This window comes from Panicum virgatum, chromosome 5N (assembly GCF_016808335.1).
Source record: "Panicum virgatum strain AP13 chromosome 5N, P.virgatum_v5, whole genome shotgun sequence".
Lineage (NCBI taxonomy): Eukaryota > Viridiplantae > Streptophyta > Magnoliopsida > Poales > Poaceae > Panicum > Panicum virgatum.
The window spans coordinates 50,429,850-50,453,737 of record NC_053149.1 but is presented as its reverse complement, the minus strand read 5'-3'; the positions used below and the strand labels follow the sequence as shown (position 1 = coordinate 50,453,737).

General features: G+C 48.1%; 3 protein-coding genes across 3 annotated transcripts; 1 reads left to right on the top strand and 2 right to left on the bottom strand.

Moving 5' to 3' along the window:
* Positions 1–112: 112 nt before the first annotated feature.
* LOC120675803 (ras-related protein RABA1f-like) lies at positions 113–2,131 on the bottom strand. Its single transcript, XM_039957014.1, has 2 exons — positions 1,604–2,131; positions 113–903 (listed from the first exon to the last, which is right to left on the bottom strand). The coding sequence occupies exons 1-2, from the start codon at positions 1,825–1,827 to the stop codon at positions 468–470; spliced, it is 660 nt and encodes a 219-aa protein (XP_039812948.1). The 5' UTR covers positions 1,828–2,131; the 3' UTR covers positions 113–467.
* A 2,118-nt stretch (positions 2,132–4,249) lies between these two features.
* Positions 4,250–7,171, bottom strand: LOC120674898. Its single transcript, XM_039956001.1, has one exon. It carries the CDS (start codon positions 7,169–7,171, stop codon positions 4,250–4,252), a length of 2,922 nt encoding a protein of 973 aa, XP_039811935.1.
* Positions 7,172–16,576: 9,405 nt separating this feature from the next.
* LOC120676306 (WUSCHEL-related homeobox 7-like) lies at positions 16,577–21,299 on the top strand. Its single transcript, XM_039957541.1, has 3 exons — positions 16,577–16,940; positions 17,103–18,197; positions 20,650–21,299. The coding sequence occupies exons 1-3, from the start codon at positions 16,763–16,765 to the stop codon at positions 21,015–21,017; spliced, it is 1,641 nt and encodes a 546-aa protein (XP_039813475.1). The 5' UTR covers positions 16,577–16,762; the 3' UTR covers positions 21,018–21,299.
* Positions 21,300–23,888: the final 2,589 nt, after the last annotated feature.

The following is a 23,888-nucleotide window of genomic DNA, read 5'->3' as shown; positions in this document are numbered from 1 at the left end:
AGAGAAATACTGTAGGGCTGGAGGCTGGTACACCAGCCGAACACGGTGAATTTGTCGACGTTCGTGCTCACAATTACACATCCCAGTTCAACATGCAAAGACTACATCCAAATAGGTGAAAAGCACTGCAAATTTCCAGCGCCAACATATCAGTATGACGGAATTTCAGAATTCATAACCTGTCTGTCACTCGTAATGATTATATAGTACTATATGCTACCGTATCAATCATATGGGCCGATCAGCCGATGAATACATGCTTTAGACAGCGATTGCAAGGTTGGAAAACAACATGCGGCCCTCTCCAAAACACGGTGTCAATGTCGAGCGCCAACCACCCCAACAGCTTGACCATGTCAAGCAAGATTGCGGCAGTTGGCAGCACGTCCTCTCGTCTTCCTTAACCAGGAAAGCGTTTCATTGTTTGACCAGGGGCTAAAGGGGAGGAAAGGAAAAAGGAAAAAGGCTCAAGCCGAGCAGCACCCGCCCGCGTTCACGGGCGAGACCTCGTCCTTGGCGGCGCCGACGTCGATGGTCTTGCCCCTGGGCGGCACGGCGGGGTCCTCCCCGATGTCCAGCGCGTTCCGGCTGACGACGTGGTAGATCTGGCGGAGGACCTCGGCGAAGGCGCGCTCCACGTTGGTGGCGTCCAGCGCGGACGTCTCCATGGAGAAGGTCCCGTGCCGCTCCGCGAAGGCCGCGGCGTCCTCGGGCGAGACGGCGCGGAGGTGGCGCAGGTCGGCCTTGTTGCCCACCAGCATGACCACGATGTTGGCGTCCGTGTGGTCCCGCAGCTCCCGGAGCCACCGCTCCGCGTTCTCGAACGTGATGCGGCGGGTCACGTCGTAGACCACCAGCGCGCCCACCGCGCCGCGGTAGTAGGCGCTCGTGATGGCGCGGTACCTGGAGAGGCAGGGCACGCAAAGAACGATCAGAAAATCAGAAGATAGGAGGCACGGTGCAAGAGTATTGAACAGCACGCTAGCGAATTGCAGGTAAAGTTAGCCGCCGTGAAAATGTGATGAGCAAGAAAAGGCGTGTGCTAAATTGTTCGGTTCACTTTTGACATGTGAATCAATCCCGTATTCAGCCACAAACATTAAGCAATCCATTTGGATTCAGGGGTTTGTTTTTTTTTCATATCTGAAATATGAATCGGAAGCATCTCCATTATCAATCTAGTATATTGGCAGGTCCTGAAAATGGCGCAGAAATCTAAGAGCAGCAGCATGACACACAGCAAGCAAACGAGAGATCGTGGCCTTTGGTTTTGAAAGAATGCTAGTGCGCACGCTTTTCGAAAAAAAAATCACATGCATGAAATATTAAATGAAGTCTATTTGCAAAAAAATTTAGTAATGAGTGTAACTTTTCGCGACGAATTTAATGACGATAATTAATCGATGATTTGCTACAATGATGCTACAGCAACTATCCTCTAATCGCGCGGTGAAAAGACTTATTAGATTCTTCACGGTCACTGGCGCGGGTTCTGAAATTAGTTTTGTAAACTGACTTTATTTCACACCGTAATTAGCTGTCAAATTAACACGGGACAAAACCAAACAAAGCCCGTGCAGAGAAGGGCGCGGCGCGTCCGTACCTCTCCTGGCCGGCGGTGTCCCACATCTGCGCCTTGACGAGCTTCTCGTCGACCTGGACGGTCTTGGTGGCGAACTCGACGCCGATGGTGGACCTGGTCTCGAGGCTGAACTCGTCCCTGGCGAACCGCGACAGCAGGTTGGACTTGCCCACGCCGCTGTCCCCGATCAGCACCACCTTGAACAGGTAGTCGTACTCCTCCTCGGCGCGGTACCCCGACGCCATCTCTCCCGCAGCAGCAGGCAGGCTGATTGATTGCTCGGCCGATACGATTCGATCGCTCCGCTTCCCGCGCGACGGTGCGGGCTCTCTAAATAGCAGGCGCGGCGCCGGCCCCCGCCTCAATCATAAGCCGCCCCCCAACCACGCGGCGCGGCGCGTCTCTTCTTTCTGGTGGGCTGGCGCTGCTGCGGCCTGCGGGGAAGAAGAGGGGGGGGGGGGGGGACGAGGTCGCCGCGGCCGCGGTGGCGCTGCTCTGTTTGTTGTGTTGTGGGGTATCGTATCGGGAGGGCGGCGCAGGAGCCGGGAGGAGGTTGGAGGCCGGAGCCGAGCCGTGGGCCGGGGCCTTGGAGATTGGGTTGGCACGCGTGGTGAGGTGGACAGACAGACGACGGGCCGGGGCGACGAGGGCCTCGAGGGGTTGTCTCGGTCGCGGCTCCGTCTCGCTGACTCGGCTGGTGCGCACGCACGTGCCCGGCTGCCTGGTTGGTCTTCGTGTCGTAGCAGAATGCCCCGTGGCCGCGACCGAGATCCCGGCGTGAGAAAGCACAAAAGGAAGAGCAAATTCGGGGTTGGGAACCCGCGGATGACCCGGTCTCCCGAACAACACGGTGTTCTATTTCTCAGATTCAGAATGAGTTTGTTCCTTACACGACAAGGGGTATTATCCCTCTCCTACCGACCCTGACCCGTATATCCCACACACGCGAAACACACTCTCCCGCGAAACGAACACGGTTTCAGTGATTACGCCTTTCTTTCATGCTGACGCCGGCACCTGGGGCATTACATCTCCCCCCACTAAAGAACTAGCGGTACCCCACGCCAGTGCAGCCGGAAAACGCTCCTTGACCACGTTGTAATCTTCCCACGTAGTAGAAGCTTCTGGGAGCTTGGACCATTTGATCAACACTTGCGGAATTGCAGCATTACCCTTCTTCACTAGCCGGCGCGCCAACACCTGCTCAGGTTCCAACTCAACAGAATGTAAGTCCACAGAAGAAGGGAGAGAAGAGTATACCGGTGTGAAATCTGGACGAAATGGTTTAAGCTGAGACACATGGAATGTAGGGTGTATGAGACTGTCAGGTGGAAGTGCTAACTTGTACGCTGCCATACCCACTTTCTCCAGAACCGAAAAAGGACCATAATACTTCAGTGCCAACTTGGGAAACGGCCTACTGACGACTGAATTCTGAACATATGGTTGTAGCTTAAGCAGAACTTGGTCCCCCACCTGAAACTCCACATCAGAGCGTTTGAGATCTGCATTCTGTTTCATACGAAGCTGGGCACAGGCCAATTGATCTCGCAACAACCCACACTGCAACTGACGATCAATCACAAACTCAGCAATGGAGACAGGAGGCTTGACCTTCGCATCCACCATAGCACCCACCATAGGATCATACCCATATAAGGCTTTAAATGGAGAACAGCCCAGAGATGAGTGAAACGCTGTATTGTACCAGAATTCGGCTTGTGGTAGCCATGTCTTCCACTGTCGAGGAGATTGACTGACAGCACAGCGCAGATACATCTCCAGGCACTGATTCATTCTCTCCGTTTGGCCGTCCGTTTGAGGATGATAAGCTGTGCTATATTTCAGCTGAACGCCCTCCATCTTGAACAACTCTGTCCAAACTGTACTAGTGAACACCTTGTCACGATCAGAAACAATGGACTGCGACATCCCGTGGAGCTTGATCACCTGATCATATAGTACTCTGGCCATAGAAAGGGCAGTATAAGGGTGTTTGAGAGCCATAAAGTGAGCATATTTTGTGAAACGGTCAACTACCACCAGTATTACACTATAACCATTGACCTTAGGCAAGCCTTCCACAAAATCCATGGAAATATCCCTCCAAACACCTTCAGGAACAGGGAGTGGTTGTAACAAGCCAGTTGGATGAGTGTGAGAATGCTTTGCTTGTCGACACATACCACATTGTTGCACAAAGTTGACCACATCTCCCTTGGGCCCTTTCCAAGAAAACAAGTTGTTAACTCTATGATAGGTGGCTTTCTGACCAGAATGTCCTCCCACAGGACTAGAGTGCATAGCAGCTATAATTCTGGTTTGAACAGCTGAATTGTGTCCCACCCATATCTTGCCATGCTTCCTAATGACACCATTGTCTAAGGAAAATCCATGATCATCAGGGCTGACCAAAGCCAACCGGGCTAGCAAAGCTTGAGCTTCCTTATCAGTCACATAAGAATTGGTGACCTCTTGTATCCATTGTGGCTGAGCAGAGGAAACTGCTTGAATGGCCATCATGTGACCCACCCTTGACAGCGCATCCGCTGCTGTATTTTCTTTTCCTTTGCAGTAGACCACCTTGAATTGCAGCCCCATCAGACGCGTCATGGCTTTTCTTTGCAACTCAGAATGTAAATTCTACTCTGTCAAATATGCTAAACTCTAGTGATCTGTTTTAATGATGAATTCTTGGAGCTGCAAGTACTGTCTCCACTTCTCTACAGCCATTATAAATGCCAGAAACTCCTTCTCATATATAGACTTGCTCTTGTGGGAGTCACCAAGAGCCTTACTTAAGAAAGCAATGGGTCTATCCTTCTGCATAAGCACAGCTCCAATTCCTATGTCTGAAGCATCTGTCTCTACCATAAAACTTTCCTTGAAATTAGGCAAAGCTAGGACAGGTGCAGTCACCATGGCTTGTTTCAACTGGACAAAAGCAGCTTGGGCATCAGAGGACCACTGAAACTGTTTGTGCTTCAATAACTGAGTCAAAGGTTTAGCAATGCTGCCATATCCCCTCACAAATCTTCTGTAGTACCCAGTTAACCCCAGAAAAGCTCTCACATCAGTAACATTTTGTGGGACAGGCCATTTCAGCATGGCTTCAATTTTATCACCAACAGTAGCAACTCCTGCACCAGAAATAACATGTCCAAGGTATTCCACTTGCAACTGAGTAAAAGAGCATTTGCTTTTCTTCATGTAAAGGTGGTGGGTTCTTAAAGTGGACAGCACTTGGTCCAGCTGAACCAAATGGGTCTCCAAATCTGGATTGTAAATCAATATATCATGTAGGAAGACCATAACAAATTTTCTGAGAAAAGGGGCCAGCACTTCATTCATGATGCATTGGAAGGTTGCAGGGGCATTCGTCAACCCAAATGGCATGACTTTGAATTGATAATGACCATGATGTGTTTTGAAAGCTGTCTTATATTCATCTTCTTTTTTCATCCTTACTTGGTGATAACCAGATTTCATGTCTAACTTGGTAAAGTAAGCACTACCAGCCAATTCTTCAATGATTTCTTCAATGAGAGGCATAGGAAATCTGTTCTTAATGGTAATGTCATTCAGTCTCCTGTAATCTACACAAAACCTCCAACTGCCATCTTTCTTTTGGATCAACAATACAGGAGATGCAAATGGACTTGTACTTGGAATGATCAACCCAGCAGCCAACATTTCTCTGACTTGTCTCTCAATCTCGTCCTTATGTAAAGGTGAGTACCTGTAAGGTCTAGCATTAACAGGGATAGCAGTAGGGAGTAATGGTATAGTGTGATCATAAGCTCTCTCAGGAGGTAATGTCTTTGGATCCAGGAACACATCTTGATATTTGTCCAACAGCTGTGCCACTTGAGGACAAACATTGGAATTACTAGGCTGGTCCACAGGAGCTAGCATCACCAAAGCCCAGATGTCATTGCCCTTCCACCATTTGTATAACCTATCAGCTGGAAGGTGGGTAATCTCAGGATTCTGCATTTTAATGCCCTGCAACTTGATCTGATGATTTCCTTTTGTGAACTGAAGGGTTTTGTTCTCCCAATCACAAGTCGTAGGACTGTTATGCTGTAACCAATCAAAGCCCAGTATAGCATCAAAAGCACCTATGTCCAACACTTTCATATCCGTTTGCAAAGTGAAACCATCACACCACCATGACATTTGTGGAACCCAGTGGTCTGAGATCAGTACTTGCCCATTAGCCAGTTTGACTGAAGTAGGAACAATTGGACTTGGGGTGATGCCCACCTGCTGCAAGAATTGGGAGCTGACAAAACTATGTGTACTTCCACTATCTACCAGGGTGAGCATAACTTTGTTCTTGACCATGGCTCTGAGTTTCAATGTCTGACCATGATCCGTACCTGCCAGGGCATTCAGTGATAACTGCCCAAACTCATTGGTGAGAGAGTCCTCTAATTCCAACTGTGCAATCACCTCTTCAGATAAGGGCAGATCCAGATCATTCACTACCAGTGCATTGACCTGAGCTTTGGGTCTTTGTGAGCAAATAGCAGCATGAGCAGGGTCATATTTGTCTCCACAATAGTAGCAGAGGTTTTTGGATTTCCTGTAGGTGAGGATTTGTCTTTCCTTGGACAGTTGTGTGGTAGGAGTACTGGACTTAGAATCCTGCTTAGCTGCCCAAGACTGGTGCCTAGGAGGAACAGAAGGTTTCTGATTTCTAGTCTTGCCCTTTTCCAGAACTTGTTGTTGTACTTTGGCTAGCAAAATTGCTCTGTCCACGGTCTGAGGAAGCTGGGACTGGACTATAGCTCCAATGTCATACCTGAGGCCCTTGACAAACTGAGAGACAAAGAACAACTCCCCAAATCCATCATTGTGCATACACAGCTCATACTGCAAATTCTCAAAGGCAACAGCATATTGCTCCACTGTGGAAGTTTGAGTGAGCTCCAATAACTCCTTCATGGCATCCCTGTAATTGGAAGCCCCAAACTTCTCTTCTACCGCAGCAATGAATGTGGGCCAATTAGCCAGGCCATGCTGTTTCTTGTATACTTGTAACCACTTAGCTGCATTATCATCAATATACAGAGATGCAAATGTGGCCTTCATAGCATCAGATACATTGTAAAGAGAAAAATAATCTTGGCATTTAGATTTCCAGATCGTGGGATTAACACCATCAAAACGAGGGAAGGACAGCTTGGGTACTGCTGGCTTGAATCTGTGAGACCCGGCCGCACCTGAATGCATAGCTTCACGGTCTTGACGGTGGGGATGGGGAACATGTGGGATACCTGAATAGTCATGGTGGAAGGGATTGTCAGCCGAAGCTTCTGAAGCTGTAGGACTTGGTGGTTCCCGATGTGGTCTACGCGTTGCGTCCAAAGTCATCCTCGCCCATGCTTGCCCGGTGTTCTCAATCTGCTTGGTCAGGATCTGCCGGTCCTTCATCATCTGCTCGACCACCTTGTTTGTCAAATCTTGTTGTGCCTCCAACTTGATCTGTGTACCGAGGATGTCCTCCATGCGAGCGAACAGGAGATCAAAATTGTTGTCCACTTGATCCCAACGCGCCTGATCTCGCTCTGCTGCTTGCTCCATTGCCGAGAGGACGAATTGGGTCTGAACAGATGGCTTACAGGGCGCCGTGGTGATTACACCGGAAGCAGAGCGAACGTGACTCGAATTGATGAAACCCCAAAGGGCTCGAGCACGACGCAAAGCCGACGGAATTTAGTAATCAAACAACGGAGACCACGAACCGCGTCGAAGTGTTCGACGCAGTGCCCGAAGTCAGACACAATCGAAGAATCTCTCAGCCCAGAGCGCCCGATCCCCACTAGTAACCTAAACGGCGAAGAACGTATGTGGGCGACAGCGCTGGAATAGCTAACCGGCGCTTGGCAGTGGACGCCGAGATCGGCAGAGAACTCGGCGGCGCAGATCGGAATCGCCGGAATGGCGGATTCGATTGGGGACGGGAAAGAACACCAAAAGAAATCGAGCGGGAGCGCACCAAGGATACTGAATCTGATACCAGTTGTAATGCCCCGTGGCCGCGACCGAGATCACGACGTGAGAAACCACAAAAGGAAGAGCAAATTCGGGGTTGGGAACTGGCGGATGACCCGGTCTCCCGAAGAACACGGTGTTCTATTTCTCAGATTCAGAATGAGTTTGTTCCTTACACGGCAAGGGGTATTATCCCTCCCCAGCCGACCCTGACCCGTAGGTCCCACACACGCGAAACACACTCTCCCGCGAAACGAACACGGTTTTAGTGATTACGCCTTTCTCTCATGCTGACGCCGGCACCTGGGGCATTACACCTTCCTAGTAGTACTACCTGAGAGCTGAGACAGAGGAATACTGGCGACGGAGCTCACATCGATTTACCGATCATGCTCACGTTTACGGATTACGGAACCTCCGACGAAGACAGAGTCTCGTGCACCGCCTATCAAATCGCCGGCTCGCAGGGAAACGTAGACATGCCCTGCATTCCGATGCTTGATTTTTTCTTTTTCGGCGAAATTTCTCATGTGCGTATATAAATAGTACTCCTCTATTTTAAATTATTAATTATTTTGACTTTTCTATATATCTAGACATGATATATACTTAGATGCGTTACAAAAATTATACATCTGAAAAAGTTAAAACTAATTTAGAATAAAGTGAGTCGGGAAAAAAATGCTTGTATTTGTGTATACTGTGCTAGCAAGTCAAGCCCAATACTCGAGTGGGCTTTGGGCTAGCATAGTCTGTTGGGGCTGATCCGCAGGCCACCGAGGTCATGGGCTTGAACCTTTCCATAAATATTGAAGTCAGATGCGTTCAATGATTTTGAAGCTGCTTGACAGTGCCATGCGATTATTCTTGCAAAAAATGCACCAGTTAAGTAGTTATCTACATCTGAAAATGTGTCAGCAATTGGTGATCTTATGTGCACTTCCAACACTATTTAGTTCAAATATTTGTGCTATTGCTTTACGAGATTTCATTTTAAAGAAGTAACACAAATATTTAAACTAAAAAGAGTTGGGGTGCACCTAAGGATCACCAATAATACTGTTTTGTTTAGTTCTGTGCTTTTAATTCACTACGGTATCATTTTGCCTCTACTTCTGTGGACCGGTGAATATTTGAATGGTCTGCTAGGTGCTAGCTTCTGAATGGTTTCACAACACCTTTATGGCTTTTTTATATTCATGATTTCTGATAGTTGGGCCACCACTTCTACAAAACCATCCACCTACTTCTGTAGGTTTAGGATCCAGCTGCTTAAGCATGCTGGGTTGTTCTAATGGTCAGTAATTTTGATGACCAAATTGTTAACGTCAAAATTTTGCAAATATAATTTTGGCATAACAAATTAAGCCGATGATCGATGGGAAATTTTTCAAAAAAGCGGAGGGCCCGTTGGGCCAAGAAGAAGGAGAAAGCCTAGTCAAAGCTAACGCCGGCGAGGTCAAAGACTAGTCAAAGGCCAGTGGCAGGTCGCAATTCGGACGAGAGGGTAATGTCGTTAGAAAATCCAAAAGACCAATTATTTTTTTGGTATCTTGTAAATATAGTAGATTTAGATCTTTCTTTTTCATCAAGTTAGCTGGAGTCATGTTAGGATAGGAGTATTAGCCCATGTTATAATAGCAGACCTTAGAGTTTTGTAAAGACATCCATCACATCAACACAACTTCTTTTCAGCGCACGTCAAACCCTAGGAGTAGGAGTAGAGTAGATCTAGACATATTCCTCAGTAAGCAGGGCTGCATCGATTAGGTCCGACCTCCGGTTTGCTTGTAAGTATCGCGTTTACCAGATTAAACTAAGCTTTAATTGCAGACGCATCACTGCGATTAAGTTTCGTTTATCTACCAGTTATTTAATTCTCGTAATTTCTTATATAGTTGTCTCGGTTAGATCCGTTCTCCTATGAGTTTTTACTAGATTTCACAATTTATTCAACGTTGATCAAGGATCTATCGACTGCTATATAATCCCTTTACCTGCAGATCCACAATAACCGATCGGTTCAGTGATCCTCGTTTTATATTCATTGACCAGATTATACCCTTGTTATAGTAAATCTTATCGCCCAATTCGTGTAGCTTTGTTTTATCATCTCAGACTGTCTCGGTTAGGTCCGATCTTTGAGTGGTACGATTGAGTTAGATTCATTGCCATGATTCGATCTATTATTGCTTGAGTTTCCAATCAGCTACATCAGCCGATCATAATCACGAGTCAGTAACAGATTCTTTTATAATTAGATTTGTCTGCAAGTTTTATTTAATTTATCGCCCTGGCTGTTATGCTGTCACGGTTACTTCCGATCCGACTAATGGTGACGATAATATGAATTTAATGATTTCGATGTGTTTCTTTATAATTGAATTTGTCATTAATTTCATCTATTCCATAGGATTCGTCTTAATAGCCAATAACACTATTGGCATATCTAGCAGCTTAGCCAATATTTGTTTTCGTGGAACTATTCTGAACACTAGCGGATAGGTTCTCTATTAATTACTGATTAAATTTCTTATGTTGTCAATTGCAGATCAAATTGACTGGCACGCCGTGAACCTAAAGGGCAGGATCTCCACGGGTGATAATCACAACTCCCAAACCTTAGGCCTCCTCCAAAGGTCATCGATGTCGCTAGGCAAAACATTTTTTTTAATCCGTGAACAGTGCAAAATTCCTCTAGCTAGCGATGCAGTCCTCGCTAGTGAGAACGCTCGCCCCCCTCACATGCACACAACCCGAGATGGTGCTGGTGCTCTGCCGTCCAACGACCTCGCCAATGCTGGCTTGCAACCACTGGAGGATGCCTTACAGTGTCTTGCTCCGCAAGATTAATCGCACCGAATTTTACGGCAATACTACTTCAAAGGTGAGAGTGGGGGTGGGGGCAACAAGTCAGCAATGCTCCCCGTACGGTCATAAATCTCTACAAACAAACAAAGGGGTGGATCATGGTTGATCCAGAAAGAAATTAAAAGGGCGCGAGCGCGACCCATGCATGCAGATGCCACGATCTCGTCATTCGTCAACTCGCCAAGCACGGGCTCGATGATGGGGGCGAAACGGGAGAGCGGCGAGATGCTACAGAGTCAGCAGCAAGTCCACAACTGGGGCTCCCTGCAATTTGTTTAACCGATCTGATCTGTTCTCCCTAACTCGATCGCCCGTCAGCCCGCCAATTAAAAGACCCCAAAGCATGGCGCGCGCTCGCTACCGCCAAGCAAAGGTTTCCGCGCCACGGATCCATCAGCGGACACAAACAAACACGCGCACGAGCTCGGACGGCCTTGGATTGCACAGGACCAGCTAATGTATTTAAAATCAGCTGGAGCAATGCCCCGCAGCTTGGCCGCGTCATGGACGACGACGGATCATGTGGATACAATAGGGCAACAAAAAAGAAGGGGAAAAAAAGGAAAAAGGAGGAGATGGGTAGCCTACTACTAGCTGCATTATCCAAGCAATTGTTGGATCGAGCGCTCTAGCTAGCCATGCCGAGTTGCCGACCGTGACGGCATGCGGTCGACGGGGAGCACGGGGTCATGGGAGGGGGGAGAGGGCCGTACGCACCCCCCGTCGCCCAGTCCGTTCGCCCCGCAGCGGAGAAAGGCCAGTGTCCGGAGCACGGAGGATGGAGCGAGGAACGGGTAAAAACAGGCGCCTGCCTCTTGGTCTTGGCATTCACTGCCGGCGAGAGCTCTGCGCCTCTGGCCGCTGCGCCGGCCACGAGCGACGGTATTGCCTCCCGCACTTTCTGCTGCGCCGCTCGCTCGCTCTCCCATTCACGCACCGCGGCCGGCGTTAATGGTGGCCCTGCTGCCCTCGCTTCGTGTGTGTCGCGTCTCCGATCCGTAGGCAGGTGTCAGGGTCGACCCCCACGAGGAGACACACGAGTGTCGCGCAGAGCGCAGAGCTTGACTGCGCGCCACAGCCCACAAGGTCTCCAGCAAGCAGATGCAGGTTATGGCCAGCTACACGCCCCCTGCCAAACCATGTTTTATGTTTCCTTTTTTTTTTAGACAAGAGATATTCATTCGCTAACTGGTACCGGGATTACAATCAGCGGCCACCAGGTGAACTACGCACTCCGGGGTTTCATACCACCTCCCCGAAGGAACGCTACCTGAGAGGCTGAGACCTGCTTTGACAGAATATGTGCAACCCTATTACAATTTCTACCAGAAAAAAAGATAAGAGTGAAGTTCTGAAAGAGAGCTCAACTCCCGGATCTCCCTCAGCACCGCAAGCACACTTGACCTCTGGTGTTCTTCTGCAGGCCAAAGTGTCACCAGCTCCTGGCAGTCCGTTTCCATGGTCACTTGCTGCATCCCGAACTACTGTGCTAGCGCCACGCCATCCCTACAAGCTAGGGCCTCCATTAGAAGAGCATCAAGGCAGTTCTTTTTTTAGAATATGGAAAGTTCTGAACTTAAGCATCAAGGCAGTTAGCGTACCATTTAGCTCCTCCTCCTTTGAAAACTCCCTGGTGATCTCTAAGCACTGCACCAGTCGCTCCTTGCCGTTGGTCAGCATAGAAAGCTCCATCAACATTGCATTTCACCCACCCTTCACTCGCTGGTTTCCAGTTCAACCTTTCTTTGCTCCTCATTTTCTGCTCTTGGATGAGTCAGCTTCCAGAGATCATAAGTTGTATCCCCTGCCACTGAACAGCTGACGACGTTTCGTGAGCATTTTCCTTTGTTTTACCAAAATAGTAAGTCCTATCTGACCACTAACGTACATTGGTTAGGTTTGTTATAGTGGAACTCATCCACCTAGGTTCGAATCACGCAGTCTCTCATTTTTTTAAGTGACCGCTCAAAAGTTAACCAGTTCCTAAGAAAGGAGCAGGGATGTTGTAGCTTTTGATTCGCCCCTGGAGAAGTATTTGCAGGGACAGACTATGGGATCAACCGCTCCTATAAATAAGGTCATTTTCAAGGGCGGACTATGATGATCCGCTCCTGAAAATGAGAACTATTTTTTAGAGTGGGTGATAGAATGACCAACTCCTACAAATAAAAATGAGAATTATTTCTAGAAGCGGAAGATGGCATGACCCGCCTCTATAAATAGTCTCTCGCAAATAAATTCAAAACTTTTTCATATGATCTCACATGTTGTCAAACTTTATATTAAACTTGTAGAGGTTGACAAGATCTAAAATTTTGTACTTGATAGGTTTTTTATTTAAAGTAATCTAATAGTCCAAAAAATTATTATCAAGTCATTTAGTTGTGCCCTACACATGACTATGACTATGGATTTGGATAGTGCATTTATATATACACTAGACTACATTGTTAGATTGAAATGCTATACTTATAGATAGATTTATATATGTATGAATGTAGTATATGTGAATGTGAAACCAATTTGAACATTTTTTTGATGTTTTTACCGTCAACCTACCGAGGATACCCTGAGGTAGTAGATTGTAGGTAGAGTGTCGATGAGATCAAGAATTCAATGGTGCACACAACACAAGATGTAGACCGGTTCAAGCTACTAAATAGTGCAATACTCTACGCCATGTATGGTGGTTTCTATTACATCAAAATGATTGTATGGAGATAATATTTTAGAGGGGCCTCCGCCCGGTCTTATATAGTTGGGGGGTGCAGAATTACAGATCACATATCTAGGTACTCTCAGTTAGTTACGATCCTAGGAATTTTTGCCTATTTACGCCGATTACTTTCTATATATACTATCACTAGTTCAAAGTCTATCCAAGTTCTAGATACAGAATCTTCGGGTATAGAATAAGAGATAAACTATGCCTATACCGGAACATTTCCTGTTTAATTAGGAGTCTCATGGATGATGTCCGACAATCCCTCAAGCTTTTCGTACTCAAGATTTGTAAGCTCCTGAGTACTTTGCAAGGCATTCTGAGTACTTCCGATCAGGTATAAGGATCTCGATCAGAATATGTCATTCAAAGTACCTTTAGGCTGATCGACTTCATTGTCTTAAAAAATAATCTTCATACCAAGATCTTCTTTCGTATGTTGTGTGATGAAAATCCCACTCCATATGTAGAAGCTCCCCCCTCTGAGCTTTACACTGAATCGAAGAATTAGGCTAAGGGTCAAAAACGCCCTTTCGAATTCTAATACCTTTGAAATTTTTTCTTTTGATGGACATGTGTCACACAGCTCCGAGCCTTGAACCAAACACTTGTATGGAAATAAGGGTCAAAAGCATCGTGGCCATAATTAGAGAAAAATAAAGAAATCCCAATTTATTAGCCAATTTAGATTTTCAATTAAAATTTAAAAATCCCTTGTTTCAGATGAAATCCTTGAATGATGATTACACAAATAACTTTCCGAGAGTAAAGGGCCCCTTAAATCGAGTGCTTATCCACATAAGAACGCCGGCTATTTAACCCTGGAGTGACTTTGCATTATCTTTTCACTTCTCACTTCATAGCTTCATCCACAACTTATGTATTATGATTGCGATATTTTTTACCATTTGAAAAAAACACTTTAAGGTATGTGAAATATATCTTGTGTGAGTATATATATATATATATGATAAAAGAATAGAAATAAAAATGAATAAATAATTATAGGTGCGGATGATGATGTCATCCGCTCCTAGAATAAAATTTTCAAGGACGGGTGATAGCATCAGCCGCTCCTATTCAAAGTTAATACAAAAGAATGGCATATTTCATAAAGTCACAAGTGACTATGTGGTAAAGAATAGGGTACACACGAGGCTTGAGGCAAGCGATTCGGACCCTAGTTAAAGTACGTGTGCATATTTTATCATAAAATTTATACTCATGTATTAGAGGGGCTTGTGGTAGTGTCTGGTTTGGGATATTTTTTCTTTTGCTATTTTCTATTTTTTGCTATTTTCTATTTTCTAGAAATTGATTTGTAGACGCGGGTCATGCCGTCACCCGCACCTGAAAATCTATTTGAAGGCATGAGCTCTGTCTAACTGCGAAAAGATCTCGAGCCCACGCCTAAAAATATATTTTTATGCTGCCCTAATTTTTTTTTGTAGTAATGCATGAACAATCTGATCTTCCTCAGATGTAGTATAGAACAGAACACCTTCCAGTCCAAGGGATGCTGTCACCGTGCCTGTGTCACGCGTGCACGCCGGCCGGTTCTCTCGAGTCAATCCATCCCCATCAATAAATTGCTCGTCCCTCGTCACACACAGCAGTTGGCAATGTGCCGCCATTACTGCCTTGGGCCAGAAATTCCCACCTCAGCACTGCCGGTGCCGGCCGTCCGGGTCCCCGCGCGGTCGTCGCGTTCCTTGGGTTCTCTTTCGGTTCATGCACCACCATGCATGCAACGCACACGTCCAGCGCTGAGCACTCCGCGCGCGCAACAACTTCTCCATCAACACTAGTATAACCCTCCGCTCTCTTCACTCCTTTCTAGTAGGAGTAGTGGCACTTGGATCTCCCACGCATTCAATGCCACGTCACAACAGCCAGGCGAAAGCTATGTCGTCCAGCAAGGGGACTATGCATGGGGGGAGAGGAAAGAAACTAGGAGATCATCTCTCTCAGCTCGAACACACAAGAACAAAAGGAAAGGAAACAGGCCGTGCATGCAAGCAGCGAACACACGACCGTCCACATGCACTAGCATTAACGCTGCTGCCTGGCTTTTTTGACCGGATAAGACGAGGGAGAGGAGTGATTGCCAAAATCGAAATTCGCCTGGGAAAACTGGGAAACGGGCAAAGCTAGCTGTTCTTCTGGCTAACATTTGGCACATCGCGAGTGGCCTTTTTGAACTGAAAAGCGGGATGGGAACTGGCATCCAAAGCTAGCTTTTTGAACTGATCCAACTCGTAATAAAATCCGCGAAGAATTACGGCACGAGCCGTGCAGGCAGCGAACGCAGCAGAGTACCAGACGACGAGCCTTGTATACTAGACGAGCCGCACCAGTACACACAGCATTTACTGAAATCCGTCGTGTCCTCCGTGATCGCCCTGCAGCAACGGCCTGGACAAACACATTCAATCCTACTGACGTGTGGATCCACGGGAGAGGTAGCGTCGTCCGACGCCCGCTCAAATAAAATGACGAAATGTATGTACAGCAAACTTCAGTTTTGTAACTTTGGGCAGTTCATCTGTTTCCCTCTTCGGCCTTGTTTAGTTGCAAGGTGTAAAGTAATTACAGAACTCGTCTGTAAATCGCGAGACGAATCTAATGAGCCTAATTAATCTATCATTAGATATTGTTTACTGTAGTATTACTGTAGCAATTTAGCGTCTAATTACGACCTAATCAGATTCATTAGATTCGTCTCGCGATTTACAGATAAACTGTACAATGCGTTTTTTATTTCGTCTAGATTTAAATCTCCATACTGGTGCCGGAAAAATTTAGAATTTTGAATTATGCAACTAACCAAGGACTTCCTCGCAACAAACCTCACCCGGCCGACCGCGGTCAACAATGCGGCCCCGCCATCTCGCCGTGTGACGCGGCTACAGTTTCTCCTCATTCCTTCCGGCGGATGGGAGCCGGTCCATCATCCCCAGGTCGCCATCACGCGCCCCGGCCTCTCGTCCGGGAAAGGCACCGTACCGCCAGAGAGGGCGGATCGAAAGAGACCCAGCAGCAGGGGGCGCCGGCCCGTCGCGTCTTCCGTTCCGTGTCCTCCTTGCCTGGCCGCACCAGAGACCCCCTCGTCCGGTCAGGCACCAGCGGCGCAGCGGTCAGCTCCCTCCCGGTGCGCCGCGACGCGACGGGGCCCGGGCCGGTCGCGCGCACGCATCTCCGAGCAGGGGAGCGGATCGGAGGGCGTGGCTGCTCGATCGGCCAGTGGAAGTGGGAGACCATTCACTGCGCGGCGACACTTCACTTCGCGATCGAGACGGAGGGGTAGTAGGTGTGGCCATTATAAGAGGCAGCAGCGTGCTAGCCGGCCTGCCTAGACCACAGCCAAACGGTGCGAGGCACTACGGCTGCAGGAAGCCCCAGCTAGCCTGCGCACTGAGCCTCTCGCTTGCTGTTGGTTCCTTCAGGGGTTGGAGCGGCAGGTGCAGGCGCAGAAGTAGCAGTGGTAGTGGTAGAATCCCTAGCCGCCGCCGGTAGCTCGTCGTCGTGAGCTTGGGGGATCCGGTCGTGCTGCGTAGGGGGCAGATCGACCGAGGCGGCGGCTCGGCATGGCGTCGTCCTTCAACAACAGGCACTGGCCCAGCATGTTCAGGTCCAAGCACGCCGCGGAGCCGTGGCAGGCGCAGCCTGACATCAGCGGCTCGCCGCCGCCGTTCCTCTCCGGCGGCGGCAACGCCACCAGCGCCGCCGGCAGCGGCCTCAAGCATCCCTCCTCGGGCTTCGCAGGTACGCTACTACCGTGCCGATCGAGCGAGCTGTGCTGTGCATGCATGATCCTGTTGCAGCCTTGCGTGCCGGTAGTTCCAAGTAGGGTTTTGCTGCGAGGGACCAAGATCGAGAGGGAATTGCTTGCCGCCTGATTGATCTTTGTGCCTGCGATTTGCGCAGGGGGCGAGGAGCGGACCCCGGATCCGAAGCCGCGGTGGAACCCGAAGCCGGAGCAGATCCGGATCCTGGAGGCCATCTTCAACTCCGGCATGGTCAACCCGCCGCGCGACGAGATCCCGCGCATCCGCATGCGCCTGCTGGAGTACGGCCAGGTCGGCGACGCCAACGTCTTCTACTGGTTCCAGAACCGCAAGTCCCGCTCCAAGAACAAGCTGCGCACCGCGGGCACCGCGCGCGCGCCGGCCCGCGGGGTAGCCGCTGCGGCTCCCGTCGTCGCCACGCCGCCCGCGGTCCAGGCCCCGCAGCAGCTCCTGACCCAGCAGGTCCAGCTGCTTCCGTCGCCGGCGCAGGCGCCCACTTCCTCTTCCTCGTCCTCCTCCGACCGCTCCTCGGGGTCCAGCAGGCCGGCCGCCAAGCGGGCGGCGCAGGAGATGTCCTCGACGGCGGCCATGGACCTGCTTGGGCCGCTCGCCGCGGCGTGGCCCCAGATGTACTACCAGGGCCAGCCCGTGGCTCCGACCTCAGCGCCCGCGCACAAGGTGCAGAACCTCGTGTCCTCCGACGAGCCGATCTTCCAGCCGTGGCAGCAAGGCTACTGCTTGTCGGCCGCCGAAGTCGCCGCCATTATCGCGGGGCAGTACATGCCGGTGCCCGTGCAACAGCAGCCGCCGCCGTCGTTGCCCGCGGGTGCATTCTTGGGGCTGTGCAACGAGGTGACTGGCCCAGCCATCACCGGCCAAAGAAACTGCGCCTGGGGCGCTGGGCTCGGGCAGTACTGTACAGGGGGCGGCAGCGCTGATCATCATCAGCTCGAGCTCAGCAAGAACACCACCACGGCGGCGGCGGCGAACGCCGTGGCCAGGGAGGTGGCGCACGAGGACTCCACGAAGCTGGGGTTGCTGCCATACTGCTTCGGCGATAGCACGGCTGTGGACGCGGCCTCCGTCGCTGCCACTTCACCACTTGCGGCAACGCCGGACGCCGCTGTCACCGTGGCGAGCGTCGCCGCTTCTACGGCTGGGCTGGCAGGCTTGCCTGCGAGTACTGTTGTTCCTAATGGTGTCGTCGCCAGCTATGATCTCCTGCAACTGCAAGGTATGATGCGATCACTTGATTATCTTGGAGCATCCTTGAAGCATGTTCACCTCTTCCTTAATTTTTTTTGTGTGCTCAGTGATCATATGCATGGACTGTGTTTGTATGGATTAGAATTGTCAGTTTGTCGCATCACATGATCATCAGGAGAGTCATTTTCCTGTAGTAGTACACCGTGGCGAGCGTCGCCGCTTCTACGGCTGGGCTGGCAGGCTTGCCTGCGAGTACTGTTGTTCCTAATGGTGTCGTCGCCAGCTATGATCTCCTGCAACTGCAAGGTATGATGCGATCACTTGATTATCTTGGAGCATCCTTGAAGCATGTTCACCTCTTCCTTAATTTTTTTTTGTGTGCTCAGTGCGTATCATATGCATGGACTGTGTTTGTATGGATTAGAATTGTCAGTTTGTCGCATCACATGATCATCAGGAGAGTCATTTCTCCTGTAGTATATTGTGTCTCTCTTTCAGGTTCGTTTGAATTTAAATACGGTGTGCATTGCTACTAGCTATGACATAGGAGCATGCAGTAGCTTGACAAGGTACTAGCTTTTTTTTTCACTGAAAAATACGGTACTACTAGCTTCGCATGCTAAAAACGGAGGTCCAATATGCATGCTTGCATGTGTGGGATTGCACCCATTCCCATTAGGGTTCCAATAACTTCTTGTTCTCCTTCTCCTTTTGATGAAAAGCTCCAATCACATCTTACCGATCCCAAGACAAAAGGGCACTGTCAGTGTTTGTATGCCTAAAGGGATGCATGTGACAAATCAGGAGAGATTAGGCCATGTAAAATCTTCTGTAGTACATGTTCAATCTTGTCACAGCCTTTTTCATGCGTCACTTTCCCAATGCATGATAAAAGTTGTGAAAAATTGTCAGTTTTTAAACGCAAAGCTTTAGAAAAAGACCAAATTTTGCGAGTTGTTCTCCCCATCATGAAACAGAGGTTCATGATAGGATTTTTCAAAGACATGAACTATTTCGTGTCAGTTTGTAAGCAAAAAGCATTAGAAAAGACCAAAAATTGCGAGTAGGGCCCTGTTTGGAAGTTTGGATCCAAATTTTTGGATCAAAGAATCTCGCATGCATGATACAATAAATAAAATTCATTTACGAAACCTTTTCACAGATAAGTGTAATTTGGCGCGACGAATCTAATGAGCCTAATTAAGGCATGATTTACTACAGTGATGCTACAGTAACCATCCATTAATTGTGAATTAATATACTTCGTTAGAATCGTCTTGTAAAGTAGCTCTAGGGTTCTGCAATTAATTTTATAATTATATTTTATTTAGTATTTCAAATGGCAAGATTCTTTGATCTAAAATCTAGATATGGAAGAACCAAACAGGGCCTAGTTCTCCCCATCAGGAACAGAAGTAGTTCGTGATGATAGGATGTTTCCAAGATACGAACTATTCTTTTTTCCAGAAAAAAAAATGAAAAATGTGAACGAACTATTTCATGGTGACAAAACATCATATCATCATATGTAGATGGATACAACAACGCTGCACGTAACGAATCCATCTTTTGCACACGTGTGCTTGCATCCAAAGTTTTTATTCCAATCGACGTGTTCATGAAACGACTAGAGTTGGGGGTAAGAGAAGCATAGTTTACAGCATGATTCCAATCTCGATCTATAAACACACGTTGGGAAATTATAGTGATGTGTTAGCTTGTAGCTTGTCATCAATGTAGAAGCTATGCGTGCAAGTAGAAAAGGGTTTAAGGTGGCAAAAACTTAGCATTTTCAATTTTAGAAGACCTGAATTGTATGGTTTTCAATTGAAGAAAGTCACAAAACGAGGGCTTGGTTGCAACTCGCAAGTCACACAACTCATAAATTGTGCCCCCTTCTGTGAGGTCTTGTCATGGTAGTTTCCCTCTGGCTGTGTTCACTTCCCACAAACTTTCCAAATTTTTCAAACTTTCCATCACATCGAAATCACATCGAAACATTAAATATAGCAAATGACTCATGCATGGAGTACTAAATGTAGATAAATAAAAAAACTAATTGCATAGTTTTGATGTACGTTGCGAGACGAATTTTTTGAGCTTAGTTAGTCTATAATAGGACAATATTTACCACAAATAAACGAAAAATATTAAAATATACTACAGTGTCCGAGGTAACTTTTTCTACCAAATTTTCGCGGATCTAAACACACTCTATGTAGAAAAAGGGTAGAAGATGGTAAATTTGGCATGCGTAGGTACGTTCCTGAAAAGACTGAAGTGACGGTGGTCAAATTTCTGCCGCTCCACGTCCAAGCAAAGCCATGCATTGGGCTGGGCTGTCATCTTTTACTTGGGTTTCCTCAAACGCCTTTGATTTCTGAATTCACGGGCCACGGAACAATAACTTCGCTGCAGTTAATACTGCCGCTAGCTAGCTCCCCGTTTGTTTGACTGTCTCTCTACACGGGCGCATGCAGGACTCGCCGCGGACGGGGCCCTCGGCGTCGGGGCCGTCACCACCACCACCACCGGGGCCGCCGCATGCGCAGCTGCCGCCGTCTCCGCGGCCGCCGCGGCGCCGTCGGCGCCCACGGGGGCGCGCGCGCACGCGCTGCAGGAGGGCGGCGTCGCGGCGCTGTGCGTCACGGACACCGCCACGGGCAAGAGCGTGGCGCACACCGTCGCGGCGGCGAGGCTGGACGTGCGGGCACAGTTCGGCGAGGCGGCCGTGCTGTTCCGCTGCGCCGGCGAGCGCGGCCTCGACATCGAGCAGGTCCCCGTCGACGCGTCGGGCCGCACCGTCCAGCCGCTCCAGCACGGCGCCTTCTACTATGTGCTGGTATAAAGAACAGACGTACGTGGCGCGTGCAGAAGCTGGCGTTCCCGTGTGCCGCGCAAGAGGCCTACTAGTAGTACGTGCCAGCAAGTGATTTAGGGTGTCGTGTGCATGCATGTGTGCACCGATTTATCTAGCAAGGCTATCCTTTTGTCTCAGATGTTGTGTTGCGTTCACCGCTGCGCATACTAACGTACACCAGCAAAAGTGTGGCTTGATCGTATGTTGGTGTACTTTGTTCTCCGCAGTTATAATTAGTAGTATAACTAGTACTGTACTGTAGGATCTTAAGAAAATATTAAGCTTTGGCAGTAGTAGAAGACCGTTTTCAAGGTTCTCCGTCTCATCTGCTGACTTTGAATTTTATGTCGTTTTCAGAACGGTTTGTGCCAATTTCCTTTGTTCCACAAAAAGGCCTGGTTTGGCCCCATACTAATATATGTCGTACACAGGCCACACGCCACTAAATGACTAAATCACACACAACATTTTCATTTAAGTTCTTAATTGTTCTTGAGTTTGGAACATTACTGGCTTTTTGATGGGATGACACTTCCACACGATACAAATGTGTCCATTATGTGGCAAATTTTATTTTCTTAAGCTTAGACCACATTTCCCAAATGCATGTGATCATCATGTAGTTTCTCTATATAAGGATGGAGATTCATACTCTCCATCCTTTGCACCAGCTAGGGATGCAAATAATCATTTTATATTTTTAACATTGAGCATCTGGAATTGAAACAAATTAGTAGAGTGAGGGATGCAAATAATCATTTTATATTTTTAACATTGAGCATCTGGAATTGAAACAAATTAGTAGAGTGATGCATTCTCAACTTCAACACGAGAACAAGATGATCGGAAATGGTCAGAAGCGGTATTAGAACGAAAGCGGTAAATGATAACTTTTATATTTAAAAAAAACAAAAAATGGTCGGGAATGGTATCATAATACGGAAAACGATATTGGTCCCGTCCCACTTTCATCCCTAAATGTGGGAGTCACCAAATGAAATTTGTTTTTCCCATCATCAGACTGCCATAAATAATATTTTAGTCTTCTTAAAACAAACGGCTGACATATAATCTATGTTTCCAAATACATATAATCTATGTTTCCAAATACATATCATTTTTTCCGAATACATATCGTTTAGAAGTTAGAACAAACTAGTTAGTTCATAGTGGAGAAAGTATCACGTTTGAGATTAATAACACTAGTTGATATGGAAGTGGTGTTTTCAGGGACAGATCTAGGGCCTCAAGGTAGGGATGCTCAGTTGCTCACCTCCTTTTCCTTTCTTCCGCTCTCTCTTCTCCCCCCTTCTCCTTTTTTCGTTGCTCCTCTTCAGCACAGGCCCATACCCATAGCCAGGTGCACAGAAACGGGACGCAAACAAGACGCCCCGGTGTTCGCTGTACCCTGTTTAGCAGTGCATATGTATACTCATGTTACTCCAGTCATCTTCCCCCCTAGCATGTGGACGATCAAAGCTTCGGACTGAGTTGTCCTTGACACTTGACAAAACTGCCAGGTTTCCTAGACAACGGGAGTATCTCAGAAACCGTGCGCATGGAATGCGCCGATCGAGCAGGAGCAGCACACTAGTGAGCTCGCGGACAAATAAAGAAGCCAAGCTAGAATCCACCGAGAGGACGGGCCGGCACCGGCGTGTCGCTCGCGCGCGGTGCAGATCTTGGCGCACGGAGCCGGGCACCGGCACGCTCCATCGCGCTCTTTTCCGCGGTCGGTCGATCTCACTACGGGTGTGTTTAGTTCCCACAAAATTTCCAAACTTTCCATCACATCCATCACATCTCCTATCACATTGAAATATTAAATATAGCAAATAACCCATTATGGAGTACTAAATATAGTTAAATAAAAAAAACTAATTGCATAGTTTTGATGTACGTTGCGAGACGAATCTTTTGAGCCTAGTTAGATCATGGTAGGACAATATTTACCACAAACAAACGAAAAATGGTACAGTGTGCTACAATGATTGATGTGACTTTTTCTCCCATTTTCACCTCATCTAAACACAGCCTACACCTGTCTTTTGCACCGGCCGCACTGTGCTGACGCTGTTGAGCACTGTGGCGGTGGCGGTGGCGCGCGCGCGAGCACGGGCGGGGGACACGATACCCATTGGTTACGTGTGGGCAGGCCGCTCCCGTGCCGCAGGGGAGCAACCAGACCAGGGCCCCCCCGCCCCCTGCCGTCGCGGCAGGAACCCAGAAATCGCAGCCTGCAGCCCTGCACACACATGCGCCTAGCACTACTAGCAGAGAGAGAGAGAGGAGAAGAGGAGCTACGGCGCTGCGCCTACGGACGTCGCAGTCGCAGCACAGGACATGACTGTCCTTCCCGTCCGGCGTCGGCAGACCAGCCGGACGCCCTCTTTGCCTTTGCGCTTTGCCTACCTTCTTTGACTGACCCTCCCTCTCTCTGTCTCTCTCGATCTCGTCAAAGGCGGTGTTTGGTAAAAATTCCCACAAAAAGATGAATACACATAAAGAGTACTAAACGAAGTTTATTTGTGAAATTTTTTCATGGATAGGTGTAATTTTTCGAGACAAATCTAATGAGTCAAATTTCACAACAATTGGATACAGTGATGCTACAATAACCGTCCCCAAATCATCTTCTAATCATACGTCAGATACCTTATTAGTTACAGCACATCTACAGTACCATGATTGTGAAGATTGTTTCATAATTAGATTTCATCTAATACTTCTAATTAGTGATAAAAAAACAAAAAAAATTATGACAATTTTCTCGTACCCTAAGGGCACGTTTGGTTGGCTGTTGGGTGGAGCCAGGCTCGCATCTAGCAACCAGGCTGAATTGGGACAGGCCCGAGGCAT

What these genes read in the sequence shown, in the direction of transcription:
- LOC120675803 (XM_039957014.1), bottom strand. Translation starts at nt 1,827, where the DNA reads ATGGCGTCGGGGTACCGCGCCGAGGAGGAGTACGACTACCTGTTCAAG. An exon ending in GACACCGCCGGCCAGGAGAG is followed by an intron (nt 904 to 1,603) that starts GTACGGACGCGC and finishes CTGCCTCTCCAG; the next exon opens with GTACCGCGCCATCACGAGCG.
- LOC120674898 (XM_039956001.1), bottom strand. Translation starts at nt 7,171, where the DNA reads ATGGAGCAAGCAGCAGAGCGAGATCAGGCGCGTTGGGATCAAGTGGAC.
- LOC120676306 (XM_039957541.1), top strand. Translation starts at nt 16,763, where the DNA reads ATGGCGTCGTCCTTCAACAACAGGCACTGGCCCAGCATGTTCAGGTCC. An exon ending in TCCCTCCTCGGGCTTCGCAG is followed by an intron (nt 16,941 to 17,102) that starts GTACGCTACTAC and finishes CGATTTGCGCAG; the next exon opens with GGGGCGAGGAGCGGACCCCG. An exon ending in TGATCTCCTGCAACTGCAAG is followed by an intron (nt 18,198 to 20,649) that starts GTATGATGCGAT and finishes GGGCGCATGCAG; the next exon opens with GACTCGCCGCGGACGGGGCC.